General features: G+C 36.0%; 2 protein-coding genes across 2 annotated transcripts in view; one reads left to right on the top strand and one right to left on the bottom strand.

The window, feature by feature from the left end:
* Positions 1-16531, top strand: part of LOC139948057 (pre-mRNA-splicing factor ATP-dependent RNA helicase DHX16-like) — a 90577-nt gene that overhangs the window by 5432 nt on the left and 68614 nt on the right. The window lies entirely within an intron of this gene.
* Positions 1555-8469, bottom strand: LOC139948220 (uncharacterized). Its single transcript, XM_071946306.1, has 4 exons — positions 8150-8469; positions 7307-7411; positions 5584-5736; positions 1555-3910 (listed from the first exon to the last, which is right to left on the bottom strand). The coding sequence occupies exons 1-4, from the start codon at positions 8351-8353 to the stop codon at positions 3728-3730; spliced, it is 645 nt and encodes a 214-aa protein (XP_071802407.1). The 5' UTR covers positions 8354-8469; the 3' UTR covers positions 1555-3727.

Here is a 16531-nt window from a genome sequence, read left to right as displayed (position 1 = left end):
AAGTTGGTAGGCTATAGGTTAATCAACATTTGAACCATTTTCTAGTACATGAGTATATTGTGAAATTTTAAAGTTGTTTTAATGCTGTTACCTTTATTCATTTCAAAGGGTCTATGTACTTTTTGTAGAACAAAACACACAATGTCCACAGATTTACATCAAACTTACACAGTTTGAAGATAATGGTGGTAGAAAGCTTCATTGATAATTTTTTTTAACTTTCCCAACCATATTATATATTTTATACTAAAGTGTTTGAACAAAACAGAATCGCATGCACTCACAAAACTCAATGGTTGGGACCAACTTGAATCCAAAGGTTCAAAACACCTCAGTAGTCTCATATGTAATTTTTTCTAACATAGGATGAGAAAATTAAATTAGCTGTTGCAAACAACTTACCAACCAAATGGACCGAGAGTATAAATGCAAAAAATAGTTAATGGCCTGACGTTTCGACCCTAGCAGAGTCTTTCTCGAAGGCTAAAAATCGAGAAAGACTCTGCTAGGGTCGAAACGTCAGGCCATTAACTATTTTTTGCATGTTTCTAACATACTAAACACAATGTCCACAAATTTACATTAAACTTAAACAGTTTGAAGTTAATCACAGTGGGAGGCTCCCCGCCTTAAAATGTTACTGGCTGAGGTGCTGTAGTTTTTTTTAAAAATTAGTAAAACAATGTCACGAAAATATTTTTTTCTCAGTTTTAGCATGTAAACACAATATAGCCAGTTATGGTATGTTATGGTATAATATCATAACTGGTTAATAAGTTTTGACTGAGACGAAAATTATTGTTTGATTTTGTTTTACTCATTCTTAAAAAAACATCAGCATCTCATTAAGTAATATTTAGAGGGAAGCTTTCCACTATCGTTATCTTCAAACCCTGTAAATCTGTGGACATTTTGAAAAAGTACACGAATCCTTTAACTATATTAATTGAAGATAACAAAATTAATGGGACAAACATTGCACAAAATCAGTTGCATCATAATTTATTATTACCAAAATCAACCTAGAACTACAACATGCGGTGGATCTGAGTATACATTGCGCACCATTATTATTAAGTTTCTCAATCTTATACAAAAGCCATACACATAAATATAAAAAGCGTGTTTAAAAAAAACTTTGGAATGGTACGTGTTGCAGATTATAGCACCTATGTTTTCACACATGGGCAACAGTACTGCTGTGTCTAATTTTTACATCACATTCAATTAAAAAAAATAGTCTCAAATAAATCATAATTGTTTTCTAATAGTATCAAAAGCATGTGCTTTACAACACATATTCAAATAAATAAAAATGTTAGTCTCTAATTCATAAACTTAAGCTTCAAAGTTTAACTAAATCAAACATTGCTGTATGCGATAACGTGCATTGCTGAAAATTCAATACATTTTAAAACTTAATGGCTTTGAAAATACTCAAATAAATATATTAATTATTAGTATAAAAATAAATATTTTCACACAAAAGTATATGAATTGGTTGTTGTTGAAATGTTCATGAAAGCTTCATTCAATTAAAAAAAATAGTCTCAAATAAATCATAATTGTTTTCTAATAGTATCAAAAGCATGTGCTTTACAACACATATTCAAATAAATAAAAATGTTAGTCTCTAATTCATAAACTTAAGCTTCAAAGTTTAACTAAATCAAACATTGCTGTATGCGATAACGTGTATTGCTGAAAATTCAATACATTTTAAAACTTAATGGCTTTGAAAATACTCAAATAAATATATTAATTATTAGTATAAAAATAAATATTTTCACACAAAAGTATATGAATTGGTTGTTGAAATATTCATGAAAGCTTGAAGAATTAGGCACTTGAATAAATAGTGAAGTTAAATTAAAATAAATAGCTTGCTACTTCGATTGCTATACACAATACAATAGTCGTTACTCCCAAATAGGCCTATAATTAGTTAAAGCTTCGTAATCGAAATAAAAACAAATCAAATATTGGAGTGTAGGCGATGAAAAACTATACATTGCTGACATTCTATAAATGTTATACCTGTTGTTTTTTGAAAATACTAAAATAAATATAATTAATATTTAAACATAAATATGAATTGGGCGTTGTTGAAATAGTCATTAAGGTTTGAAGAATTTGGCGCTTGAATATAAGTTAAGTTTTTTATGTTAAATTTAAATAAATAGCATAATTTAAAATACTCTGGCGGTTGTACACAAAAACCACATGATTAATTACTTGATTAATATAAGAAAACTAAAAAAAACTTTGATTCAAGATAAATTTAAAAAAATGTATTTAATTTAAGAGTTTTAAGGTACACAATTTAATTAACTTTATAAACACGACTATAATGAGGTAAGTATCAGTCGTTAAAAAATAAATATAATTTTGTTTAAGACCCTGTCCGAATTGGCCCTTGCTACGGCTAGATCAGCGCGTCCTTGGCAACGCCTTTAGCAACAGCTATAGCCGAAACCTTAACCGTAGCCTAAGCCTTTGGATACGGTCTAAGCCACTATACAAGACGAATATCGCCGTACCTATACTATGAGTAAAACTGTCCGTTCCTCAAACTCATAAAATCAACCCTTACCGGCTGATTTAGTTTCTTTAAAAACAACATTGAGTACGACCACAGGCCGCACTGTGTACCTTTGTATATATCAAAAATATGTACAGTCAATTCAGAGTAAAGGGCTTAATCAACTTTGGCTTATCTCTCAAAGTTTGTTTTGCACTTATTCTGAATTAATTGTATTATAGCTTTACAGAAATGTATCGAGCACTGTGAGTTGTGATAGAAGACGATTTCATTTGATATAATAAATATATATTTATATAAATATTCCATATCCTTTTTGACTGAATTGGGAAATAAATAAAAGTACGTCTAAAATTCAAGTCCCAGGAAAAATAAGTGTGCAATTTGGAATGATCGCGGACAAAATAGTGATATGAATCATAAATAATAAATAAATAAATTCAATGAACTTGCTTGAATGTATAAAACAGTAGTTTCGGTTAACTTCTACTCCTTAAACTTCTAATGAATATATAATGCATGTAAATAACTTATAAAAAGCCCTCTTAACTAGATTAGAATGTAACTGTTATCGAAGTTTGCGGGAAAACAGTCTTTGCCCAAATTATAGTGCTACTTGTGCACAAAAGTTTGCCCTGTAAAAATATTCAGCCGAACAGTCTGTCTACCATATAAGGTGAATAGCCAGAATACCACGTCACGGTGTGCCAATTATGTTATTAGTTTTTGTGCTTAGTTTTTGCACAGCGGGAAATTGTTGAACCCCTTTGTCTGCATTAAACATCTCTAGCGTATCAGCATATGTCATTCTGATTTTTATGCAGAACATCAATCTATATTTCAATTGTCTATAGACAATTGCAAGGCGGTGTATAGCCACTGAAAGGAAGCAGTTTGACCATTTTGTGCTTTTTCAATTATTGTGATGTTGATCTACTTTGAGATGAGTCAAAACTAAATATTGAATACCCGGTACCCAGACGTCCTTGTATGTATCCGCTTCTTTCCTTGCAACACTATGATGAGCACACCATACTTTGAAATCTACACCTTTGGTATCCTACTTATAACTATTAAATAAATAAACTGAATTAGCTTAAAAATACTTAAATATTTACTAAATCACACACAAAATGGATGGCATTTTAGGTTTTCGAGTGTCCATAACTTAACAGTGTCAATTAACTAACTTGTTCTTCGTGACTTCAGCGTCTCGTAGTCTATGACTACTTCGGCAATGTAGCCATTAAACTCTTGCAAGACCAAGAGAGTACGTATGTTGTGTTCCTCTGTGGTGACATTGGTGTGGAAAGCAGGGACCATGGTCTCCATGGTCTGTGTTGCATTGTCGAGTCCAACGGCTCTCATCTGTGGGGAAACAAAATAGTATAATAATGAGAGGCAATCATTATCATAGATGGTTCTACTCAAACCAGTGCCAAATTTCAAAGAGCTGCTTATAATAAGCAGGAAATATTGATTGATATTTTACCCTTACACCGTACCGATGTGGGTTAGCAATGTTTACTCAGTACTTTCCTGAGCTCGGGTGGCAAACAACATTTCTGTTTGGCAAAATGAGCAGGATACCAATAAAAATTGTAAATGTTACATGGTGTTTTGATTGGTAACCCTGTTCCAGAGTAAGCATCATTTTACTTGTACTTAACAACTTATTGTGCTTGAGAAGCTTTATGAAATTGGGCCCAGGTGGCAACCTCCTTCGGTAACATCCTGCCTAAAAACCCACAGACAATTCTAGAAGTCAATGGATGACGGTTGTTTTACTTGGTAAAGCTAAGCTAAATAAATAAACAAATCGTTCGTCACAACATGGAAGTGGGCATATTTTTGGACACCATTACATCCTAGTAAGTTTTCTCAGATTTAGCTTCCTATTGGACTTTAGTTTCGTCCCATGAAAACGATTTTCAGGTCGTTTCCGATCGCTTAAGAGCACCGGATTCAAGTTCTGATGTTTCTGGTCAGCACAGTGTTCTGACACTCGTGTGCTTAATGCTTCATAATGTGTTGTGAAATGCACGTTAAATGACATAGTTATGTTAATAACACTACAAGAGAAGGGGTTTGCCTGGTGTATCTGACAGTGGCTGCTGAATGCGCCATAGCACCTAATAAGGTGCTACTCCAACTGGTCTCATAACCATTTTGTTATAAACTTTCTTTAAAAAGATTGTTCACTCGCGTTGAGTTATGTATATAGGCTACCCTATACTAATAGATATTTATAACTACAGCCGTTTCACTGTTTATCTTTTACGAGACAAGTTTCCAATGAAAATGTGCACTTGTTTCGATGCTTTATCTATAGAAGGTGTGCAACTGTAGGTCATTGATGTTTTATAAACAAAAACATTTCTTTTTGTGGATAACCTTGTGTGCTTCCCGGGCGACGGTTACTTTTGTGCAGTATAGCTATGAAAGTCAAATTCAAAAGCCGACCAGATATTTTAAGGGAATGTTCAGTTTCGTACCACATAGATGTATACATCGTGGTACAAAGAGAGGTATATATTGCTATATTTGGAAGACTCTTAATAATGTTTTGAATGGGACAGAAACAACATATATAGTCTACTGCGACAATCTTGTTCATGCTTCTCGTTTCCAATAAAGTGTGAACGTCTAACGCCATTTTGTTTTCGTCGCGTTTTTTTTAATGACGTGTACGAAAGATGGTTACAGCTACGGCTGGATTGCTATGGCATGACGTCCCAACACATGCAGTCTTATCTGTAGGTACCGCCATCTTGGATACGCCCCTTGGTTCACAAATCTTTACGATCTTCCAAAAGCTTAGTTTAGTTTCATTGATAACATGGGAGGGGACAATTGCACCAATATAATGGGTTAAAATTTTAACTACAGTAATGCACATCTGAACATAATTATTTTGTTTATGAAACTATTGCGCATAATATTAATGGATAAATTAATATTATTATTTGTTTTATTATTACTATGATTATTATTATTACTATGATGATTATTATTATTAAGATTAGCTCTCGTCAACTTACCGCAGTTTCCAGCCTAAGAATGACTTCACGAAGCATCTCAGTATTATTACCAAGTGTATCTGTAAAGTTTCCCCTCTCTGTTTCTTCCACTCTATTCAACGCAATCTGGAAGATGTTCAGGTTGCCGTAGTGTTCAAGAAGCAACTCGTCGTCCTGTAAGGATGAAAAGGATATCGTTCAAAAGTCACGTTAAACTTTTTGTTTTTAACTTCGGTAACACCATGTAGCTTTGGACATTTGCATTGGGGATAAGGAATATCAATTTGGGTTTTGGACCCAAACTCTGGAATAAACTTCCCAATCACATCAGGGACACAACATCATTCAACACATTCAAGGCACTTCTGAAAGCCCACTTGTTTCAGGAGGCCTACCATCAATGACTTTATTTCTTCTGTGCCTCAGCGCATTTGAGCAAACTTTTGATTTAGGCGCTATACAAATTATTTATGATTAGTTGATTGACTGATTGATTGATTGATTGATTGATTGATTGATTGATTGATTGATTGATTGATTGATTGATTGCTGGATTGATTGATGTGTGTTAGCACTGTATACTCGGTGCTTTCCCGAGCTCTGTGAAAACAAAATCACAGGCATAAATTTCGAAATACTAGGCCTAAGCTATAAAAGTTCGACTTTCTAGGTTTGCCCGATGATTAAGAAAGAAATGAACTAATACTTTGTGGCATGTGGTTTCCCTGTGCATAAACCCAATAGTCATTGAACTGTAAAATCAGGGATTCCCTACTCTGAGTCACTGTCAAAGTCGCAACTTTTGTCACTTTTGCCCAAACAACAATGCCTGTCTGAACACAAGTTGGTTTGGTTGACTTATAGCTCGAGTCACTTCGAATCTATTTTGGTCCGTCGTGACTCTGGAGTGCCTGTCTGAACCGGGGTCTTAATGTAATATTTATATTTGTAAAAACAACACGTGTCGCACGTGCTGTTATCCGTTTATGGAAATCCACAGAGACATGCAACTGGTGTAGTTTACAGTACAATGATATTGCAGGGGCAAGATGGGATATGGAAATAAAGAGATTGCTGGTAATTTATGAGGGTTCATGACCATTCAGTTAATAAAGTAGCATCCTTTTCTGATGAAGACGAGAACTGTTCGAAACGTCGAGACCAAAACCGGCTCTTTTCAGAGCCAACACTCCCTCGAAAGAGATGTACCCGTAAGTTTACTATATAGTTTATTCATTCACACCATACAAGCTTCAAACACCACTTTATGTTTGGTAAAAGTGACGTTGTGTAATGGTCAAAGGTTTTTTTGAGTGCCTAATTTTGGTCCGCCTTTTCGACAACTCCCGGTTATAAGTATTGCTACTACACAGGAAACCATTGAATAAAGTGAGTCAATTGGTCTCAAATTCGAATGGGCCCTGTTTTCACTGAGTCTAAAGTACGATTATGACTACTGCATTTTGAGGATCCGGGCGCAAGTTGTTTTTCTTGTGTACATCAAAATTGCAACCGTCGATTGTGCTTTTTAATGGGGAAACGGTTGACTTCTAAATCGACTCCAAAAAGGGAATCCTTGAACAAAATAAGGAAATGTTTTGAGGATGGCAGTTCTATTAACTACAGAAAAACAAATGCGATCCGTGCGGGACAAAATGATCAATCTCGTTTTCACCATGGAGGTAGAATGTTTCCACCAAGTATTTGATTTCTTATTCTACCACCTTTAATTCAGCAAACTTACCGAGTGGTTTTCCCTGTGACTGGGGAGGTTACGTGCAGTAGGGAGGTAGGATAACACAACATCTTCAATGCGGTGACCCCTTGTGTTTGGGAACCTCTCGGTTATCTGATGTGGGAAGGAAAACAAATGAATTAATAAATATATTATGAATATTAATAAGTACGCTGCAAAACCTTGGGTGCCCAAATCGACACCATGGTCACTGTCTCATATAGATACCACAGAGAGAAGTAACAGCTTAGGGTGTTATAAAAAATAAACAGGTTTTTTGTATGTGCAGAAATTAGTGTTATTTTGATTCTTTTTTGTATCTATATGTGGAATTGTCAAAAATAACAAGCTGGTAAAGGCTTATTTTTAATAATGTACTAATTTGATATGTGTTAAAGTTGCCACAAAAGAAGTACCCCAAAACAAACTGGATGTGGAAGGTTTTATTACTAGAGTACAGAGATGAAGTTATCTTTATATTATGACAAGCTTCGAATTTCTCGGTACAATTGCACAAGAACAATGACCCTTCGCATAATAATCGGCCGATATCACAAATAACATTTTTTTTGCGAACTTACATTGCACGCCTAAATTTGCACCAATTCGATAAGGAACTTTTTGTGATAAACAAAAGCCGACGAAAATATGAAAATCGTAAGTCAAGTCAAGCCTAACACTAAACTCGCCCATTAGGCCTATATAATTAGAAAAAACAGATTCCTATGATGTGTGAACAGCTCTTAATTTAAATTCATATGAAAATGTCAAATCAGCCGGCGCTAAAAGTCTCCCAGTATGTCGTGGGTTAAATTGAAGTTAATTAATGTTTCTCACTGAAAGAATACTTACAAATTCCAAATAGAGCTTCTCGTGATTTATGGACAGCTCGAGTGTTCTTGCATAAAGTTGTATGAATGTAATGGATGTATTCGAGCCTCCTGATCCGGCAGTCTTCCGTAACCTCGAGAGGACACGACCGATGGGCGAAGCGCTAGCTAGGGCGAGGCCCAGGACAATCAGGACGGATAACAATAATGCTGATTGGAGTTTCATGTTTGCTCTGATGATGTCTATTTCTAGTCTATATCTTGGTGAATGAATCTTGTTTGGTTGCCGAATATCGTTGATGTTACTTATACAGGTAGTTCTAATTCACTCTTGCTTGTGTAGCGTTGCTCTCTCAATTGATGATGATGTCCAATTTGCTTCTTCTTTTATACGATCAACATCCTATAGCAGACCTATTACCAGGGTAAATCAATCTAGAAATATGCAAATATAATCTTACCTCATTGGGGAGGTAGAACCCGGTTCTATAATCCGTGACTTGTGATTTAGCCATAGAAGGTGTTATGTGTACACAAAACACGTGTGTGCACTCGATGAGCAAATGCCAGTTAATTCAATTCCCATGATGTCATTTTGGGGGATACCCGGAAGTAACTGAAGTACCTTTCACAGACGCGGATAGCACTTCCGAACTTTCATTTTAGTAGAAATGGTTTGCATATCTTTCGCCAAACGAACCCTAAACTACAAACATGAAAGCATGACGTATTGGCGGAGTGTTTGTTTTTCTACATGAAGTTTGTATCAATTAAATTGCCCCCTTTTTCATAGAAAGTTGAAGCTCGTTTTGTTTTTGTTTTTTGTGTATGTTGTTATGTATTTAATCTTCATTATGAGTAATTTATTGTGTACATTTTGTTGTTATTTTTTTAACGAGGATGTAACCAAGATGTGGTAAAAGCTAAGTCCTTATGGTTAAGTTAAAATGGTCCGGCCTACCGCTACGCACCCCTGATGAGCTCATCAAACATGTCTAGGTGAATACCCCCAAACAGCTGTCTCCTGGCAATTATCTAATTTTTCTCGTGAAGTAGCACATTAAACCAAACAAAATTCCCCCCAAAAAAGGTGATGTATTTTAAGACTGCAGCACCATGTGTCGTAAAATGCCATACAATACAATTTTCCTCCGGAAACAAAAAACTGATGCAAACTCGTTTAAACTATGTTTTTCTTCTTCAGAAATAACGTTTAGGACATTGAACACAAAACTCAAGCACTGAGTGTTGTACAATTAAATTTATTAGGAATTATCAAAGCTAAGTGCTTTCATGTCGTAATCCGAAATTGTCGAATTGTTCTCTCGTGTTTCACGTTGGGCTATCACAGAAAGAGTGATCCATCTACTTATTGCATCTCGTTTTGGTGGCTGTGATTCGTTATTTCGTGAATAACAGGAGACTAAAAAACCAAAATATTCACGTCTGTTGCGATTGCAAAATACTGCATCCTATAGCTCTTCTATTAGTCCATGTTTTCTCCCCAGAGTCTCCATGTTCAAACCGCATCGATTACATGTTTCTGTCGTTTGTATTTCATTCTCTAGACACCCCTCCCCAAAGGACTCAAACAATCCTTCTGGATCTCTTAAAGACTTGCTTGAACGAAAATGTCAAGTCGTGAACTTTGCTGATTCCACCTAAAATGTTTTCGATGAATAAGGAAATCGAGTCATATGATTATAAATAGGTTTCACTTGTGTAAAAAAAAGCATTATAAACAAGTAAAAATACCATTTCTGTTGAAAACATTCCGCTCAGGTAGCTGTTTAAATCCTTTAGGGCCTTGCCACACGAGGCAGCTTTTGCAGGCAACTTGTGAGGCGACCAACTGTAGACCACTTTGGTAGCACATGAGTCATTCTTCAAAAATCCCTTCCCCAAGAAAAATGGGTGAACAAACAAATAAGAATGCACTGTCTTCTTGGCAATTGCCTGGAACCATGGTTGCCTGTAAATTGGCTCGTGTGACATGGCCCTAAAGGCTCAATCTTTCTATACTGTTGCCAATCTCACAACTCTTATCACTCATAATAACTCCCGGTCAGGAAAATGACCCGATTCCCAGGAGAACTGACCCCTTTGTCGCTTTGGCTCAGATTCCTTGTCATACCGACCCAGAAGTGGATCAGAGCCCCCCCCCCCCCCAGGACCCGAACCGGAGGTTTCAAAATGGTGATCGTCAGTTGAAGCAATCGCACAACATCGGTAAACAGTATTGTCCAAAGGCTCACACTTCGTGTATCACAACTTACATCAAATAACAAACATGTGAAAATTTAGGCCTCTATCCGTCATCGGAGTCGGGAGAAAATGTAGGGAAAATCCACCCTTGTTTCTGCACGTTTCGCCGTGTCATGACACGTGTTTACAATAAATCCGTTATTCTCGACATCGAGAATTGATCATTGTTTTAATGTTTTCTCAAAAAGGAAAGAATTTCATGAAATAATATTTCAAGTCTTTCACCATTAACAGGGTTTACAAAAGGTAATGGTGAAAGACTTGAAATATTATTTCATGAAATTCTCTACTTTTTGAGAAAACATTAAAACAATGATCAATTCTCGATGTCGAGAATAACGGATTTATTGTAAACACGTGTCATGACACGGCGAAACCATACTATACCAATACTCTAAACTTGTTTTAATGTTTTCTCAAAAAGTAGAGAATTTCATGAAATAATATTTCAAGTCTTTCACCATTACCTTTTGTAAACCCTGTAAATTATTTGTAAATCTGTGAACTTTGAATTTTTGTTCTGTTCAGAAAGTGTCCAATGGCTTTAAACATGTTGCAGTTTCTGCGATTAAATCCACATAATGTTGTTCTTCGTACAATGTGAAACAAGTTTAGAGTATTGGTATAGTATGGTTGAAATATTGGTCTGCCCGAAACTGCCCAAATTGTGCCATATTGGTTTAAATTTCCAGATTCAAAGCAAGACTTATATCCGTGTATACTTCAAAATGGGTGACTGTCCTATGCGCCGACGCTCTTGTTCCGACAACTCCGTTCGGAATAACCTCTGATCTTGTTCCTTGTAAAGTATAACGATAATGAATGTTAATCCTCACTTTGCAAATAGGAACCAGACTGTTTTGTTCTTCCAGCCTCGGTTTGGTAACATTGATATAAATGGGAGAAATTCAAGATGGCTGCACCATGATAAAGGTCCATAGTGTGCAGAGTTTCCACATGTTTTTGTGGTTCCTTCTTTGTATTTGGGTGGCTTTGACGACCGATCGGTGTATATTTGTGGTTAAGACGAGCGACGCAAAAATGACGACGCAAAAACATGATGACGCAACATAAATCAATGCTCCGTGCTTAGCATCTTTAGTTTGCCCAAATTTGGCGTTGTATTCGGAACAAAGTTACAGCTGTCAGTACTTTGCCCTAATAAAAAAAAGTGCAAAACAAACTGTTACAAAGTCTTAGTACCTATAACAATTAGCTTCGGTGTATATTTTGTTGTGGTCAATGACAACGCAAAATAAAATGCACTGCTTAAAACAACTTCCTTGCGAACAAAGTTACAGGTATCAATATTCCCCTTACCCAAACTAAATCACACATAAGAAAATAATTGTCATCGATATACTTATAATAATGTACTTTATAAGATTAATTAAAACTTAGTTAGAACTCTTACAGAATGATATTATTAAAAAAAAAACAATAAACAACTTTTTTACAAGAACAGAAAAATGTTCGTCCAATAAAAAACGAAAATCTAAAAAGAGATTGATAAACAGTAGTCTCAATGTGTTTGAGTTTTTGGAAACCCCTTTGCGAGGTATTTTTTCCGAAGTCCTCGCCAATTCTGCCACAAATAACTTTGTCCACTTTGTGGCGTATTTTGATCCCTAAACGATCTCTTGAAGATTTATGGCTAAACACGAACCTAGTTCAGCGAAAAACTTTTTGAGTTTTGGGGGTTTGTCTCACATACCAGAACGTCGCGTGGTGATGTGTTTTCCCCAGACACTTTGTAAACAGTCTTTTCAGAATGTCAAAAGTCAATGAAATTGTATGAAATCATTCTTAGACTAGAAAAGGATCAACTATACATATCCAATGCTAAAACTACAGCAAATTTCAGACCTATTACCTAACGGACGCAGCGAAGGTGGTTGCCTCCATCCCATGCACCCCCTCCCTCCCTCCCCCTCCCTCCCCCCCCCCTCCCCTGTTGCCCTTGAAGTGCTCCGGTAGAAGGTTACAATTTCCTCATAGGGTGCCCTTCACCAAGGAGAACATTTCTTAGTGCACTTGCACTTTCATAAACAAAGCGTTTACATGCGTGCAATATTATTCAGTTGTTATGCTGACTAAAGGGAATAAAAGTGTAGCGACGAGTTCTTTCACGGCCGTTTAAAACAGGCAACGACCGTGGGTTTTCGACGAAGAAGTTTCGATGTTTAGCTGTATACACTCGGCCACATGGAACCATCTCGAACATAGAAGCGCTGGCCTCGACGGCAGAGTTGGTCTTTTCATTATGTATGGTCTCTCAGAGACGTAGACTGGAGGGAGTCCAGTTGAAGTGGTCAAACATAGAGCAAGGATGGTCAACAAAGTATGGCCTACTATCCGTAGAGCAGATGCAATGACATATGCTTTGGTATCGCCCCAAGGTTCACCTGCCTCTGGGTCGGGATCCCATTGAAAGTTGGAATGGAATTAGTCAGAGGAGGTTTCTTCACAGTATAGGAAGATGATGGGAAGGCCAGCACCCTTTGTGCATTTGAGCACTGGGCAAAAATAACCCTTTGTTTACCATAACAAGCCCTTCAGCTCATTAGAAAGTGGCATTCTCAAAATGACAGGTCCAGGCGTAATGTAGAACTAAATTTAGTGTGGGGTGTGACCATAGAGCAGTGGCCCAGCCTGTAGAAAGTTATAATTATAACTTGATATACCTTCTCGGATCTCACTAATAGCAAAAATGGACAAAAAGGCGGTACCGGACTTCCGTTATTGGATTTTTCTTTTATTTGGTAGCTATTATGTATTTTAATCGTATTCAACAATTCTGTTCAGTATATCGATGGGATATTATGCTGACCAGCCCTGGCGTACTTTCGCTTTCGTATTGTACACTACCAGAGCCCTATTATATAGTGTCCAACACAGAGGAAGAGTCCTATTATTACGGTTATTGACAACCCGTGGAAAAGAAGTGGCGTGGTTTACTCTCTTATCAGCATGATAGCAACAAAGTTACGCAACCAAAATGTATCGCTGGTAGTAAGGTGAACTGTGTCAAATACGATGACACTTATTATTAGTATATTTGTAGGATGTAACAAAAACTTATACTGTATTTAAACAAGTTATTATAGTTTTTATATTCAAGAACTGTGTACAGAAAATAGAGATATATCATTTTGATTTCATAAAAGGCACTGTACACGTTTGGTAAATGTTAAAGAACAGTGTTCTCACTTGGTGTATCCCATTATAAACATAAAATAACAAGCTTGTGAAAATTTGGGCTCAATCGGTCATCGAAGTTGCGAGAAAATTAATAACATCTTGGACGAATTTTTTGTGCTTTCAGATTGGAAGAAAAGACTTCTAGCCAGAAGTCTTTTAATATTTTAGTGAGAAATTACCTCTTTCCCTAAAACTACTTTACTTCAGAGGGAGTCGTTTCCCACAATGTGTTATACTATCAACAGCTCTCCAACGCTCGTTACCAAGTCAGTTTTTAAGTTAATATTTGTTTTGAGTAATTACCAAACGTGTACCTTCCCTTTAAAGCAAAATCTAGTCTTCTTTCGAGAAGTTTCCTCGTTTTAGATGTGCGTGAGACTTGGGTAAAATTGTTTGTAAAAATATAAAAACTGAAGTTGTATTTTTTTTTTAACAAATTGCTTTTGTTGATTTTATTTACAAGAATTGAAAAAAAGAAATTGAAAAGAAAAATATTATTTTGATTTCATTTAAACAAAGTCTTCCTTCGAGAAGTTTGTTCGTGTTGAGTATGCGTGAGACTTGGGTAATTGTTTGTACGGTATAAAAACTAAAATTATATTTAAAACAAATTGCTATTGTAGTTTTGATTTTCAAGAATTACATTTAGATATTTAAAAAATATTATCATTTTGATTTCATAAAAACAAAATATAGCCTTACTCGAGAGGTTTTCTTGTTTTGAGTAGGCCTATGACTTGGGTAGTTGTTTTCACGATCAAAAAAACTGAAATTATATTTTAAAAAAATGCTATTGTAGTTTTGATTTTCAAGAATTGTATACGGAAATTTAAAAATTGTATAATTTTTATTTCATAAAAACCAAATCTAGCCTTCCTTCGAGAGGTTTTTTTCGTTTTGAGTATGCTCGAGACGCATATTTAAAAAAAAATCGCTGTTGTTGTTTTGATTTTTAAGAACTGTATACAGAAAATCTTATCATTTTGTTTTCAAAGAAACACAATCTAGTCTTCCTTCGAGAAGTTTCCTCATTTTGGTCAAGGCAGGATCCCGACTAGATTCGTTGAAACAGCTACCTCATTTTCTTGTTATATAGTTTCCTACTAATGCTCCCTGTGAAAGGAAATCATTATCAAAACCATGGTCCTTGGTTGCGGCGTTGCGGTTTGTTAACTCCATGGTGTCCATGGTCTACTTGCGGTTAGTGGTCTACTTATCCGTGTTCATATTATGTCTCTATCAGGGCCCAATTTAAAATTAAAAAAATGTAAGCACCGACACTTTGAAGACAGTGGACACTATTGGTATTTGTCAAAGACCAGTCTTCTAACTTGGTGTATCTCAACATATACACAAAATAACCAACCTGTGAAAATTTGAGCTCAATCGATCATCAAAGTTGCGAGATAATACGTTACAAACTTTTGAAAGATAGGCTACTGAAGTGATGTATTCTGAGACCCAATTTTGTATAGTGACCTGTTAAGGGTTTACAAGGTGCTACGGCGCATTAAGCAGCCACAGGCATTAACACGTGGGCGAACCCCTTTTCTTTTTCGATACGTTATTTTACATGCGTTACACAACACACGGGACCAATGGCTTTACGTCCCATCCGAAAGGACGAAGTAATAGTTAAGTGTCTTTAAGGACACAAGTGTCTCGGCTTGGGATTCGAATCCACACTCTGCTGATCATAAACACCACAGTTTGAGTTCGGTGCCCTTAACCGCTCGACCACCTCCAGAATAAAGTCTCTCTAAGCGCTCAGATGAACAAACGAAATTACGTATACAATGTATTGAACAGATTGAAATGTTTTGATAGACTCTTGAAACTTTCACGATAATAGAGCAAAATTGTATTGTATTGATGTGGCGGTACTCGCCCCCGTAGAAACTATCCATCGTTTGGAAAGTAAAACCTTGTTAGCCATAAAACACATAAAAACAACAAAACAGAGAACAAGGCATTGACCTTTGTCGGTTGCTTTTGGGAATTTTTCCCCAATGTGTAATGGTTGCACAAATCTTTTTCGGGCGAGATTAGGCAAACAAATTAATTTGTCATCGTGTACGGGAAATACAGAATTCGAAACCAACATAAGCGACTTTGTTTGTTTGTCCTTTGTTTTCTATGGGTACCACAAGTCATTCACACGTCCTGGATCCTCTATTGGTTCAAACGGCAGGAGGTAGTTTGACATTTAAAAAAGGTGTATACGATATTTTGCGTGGTATAATGCTTTAAAAGAAATTAATTTCCGGACGTTGCCGCTAAAGATATACCTTACAATCAAGCGTGAAAATTGAATTATTAGTAAACATGATAAGTACTACCCACACAGGTGTTAAACTGATCAGAAATGGGAATTCCCCATTTAAAAAATGTGTTTTGGAGTCTGCGAAAACAAAGCGTTTACGGATATAGAAGATGGTCCAAATGATGAGGTTTGAGTGACGTACTGTGGCGTCATTTTAATAGATGCGGTGGGCTAGCGGAGCAAAACGGGTTCAAGTCACCGCAGAAAGGGGAAAATTAACAATGTTGTCATCAACATTCGAAGAGTGTTTTTTCTTTCAAAGAATAACCTTTCGTCAGAGCTTTGGAAAATGTTAGGGAAACCATAAACCTCTAAAGTAAGTCCCGCAACCACAAAATTAGAAGGTATAGATATTTAAAGTCGAGTAAAATCTGTTCTATTCGAAGAATTTCAAAAAGGTAGTTACTTAATGTATTTTGTACAGAATTATTAATAATTATATGAATAATAATTAACTAGTTTTGTACAGCGCTTTCTCAAGGTTGTCTTTTGTTTTTAAAGTTTTTAAAGTTTATGAATAATTATGAGACTTGTTGTAACGCCTTAATTACAAGGTGTCCAATGCTAGCAATGAAACTGTGTTGATGTGTATTTCACAACACGAGACCAAAGGCT

This window comes from Asterias amurensis, chromosome 15, assembly GCF_032118995.1.
Source record: "Asterias amurensis chromosome 15, ASM3211899v1".
Classification (NCBI taxonomy): domain Eukaryota; kingdom Metazoa; phylum Echinodermata; class Asteroidea; order Forcipulatida; family Asteriidae; genus Asterias; species Asterias amurensis.
Note: the sequence above shows the minus strand (reverse complement) of the source record. Positions and strands in the feature narration are given on the sequence as shown.

Coding starts and splice junctions, on each gene's coding strand:
- LOC139948220 (XM_071946306.1), bottom strand. CDS start 8,353: ATGAAACTCCAATCAGCATTATTGTTATCCGTCCTGATTGTCCTGGGC. Junction 5,737..7,306: donor GTCACAGGGAAAACCACTCG/GTAAGTTTGCTG, acceptor TCATCCTTACAG/GACGACGAGTTGCTTCTTGA. Junction 3,911..5,583: donor TTCTTAGGCTGGAAACTGCG/GTAAGTTGACGA, acceptor GTTTCCCCACAG/ATGAGAGCCGTTGGACTCGA.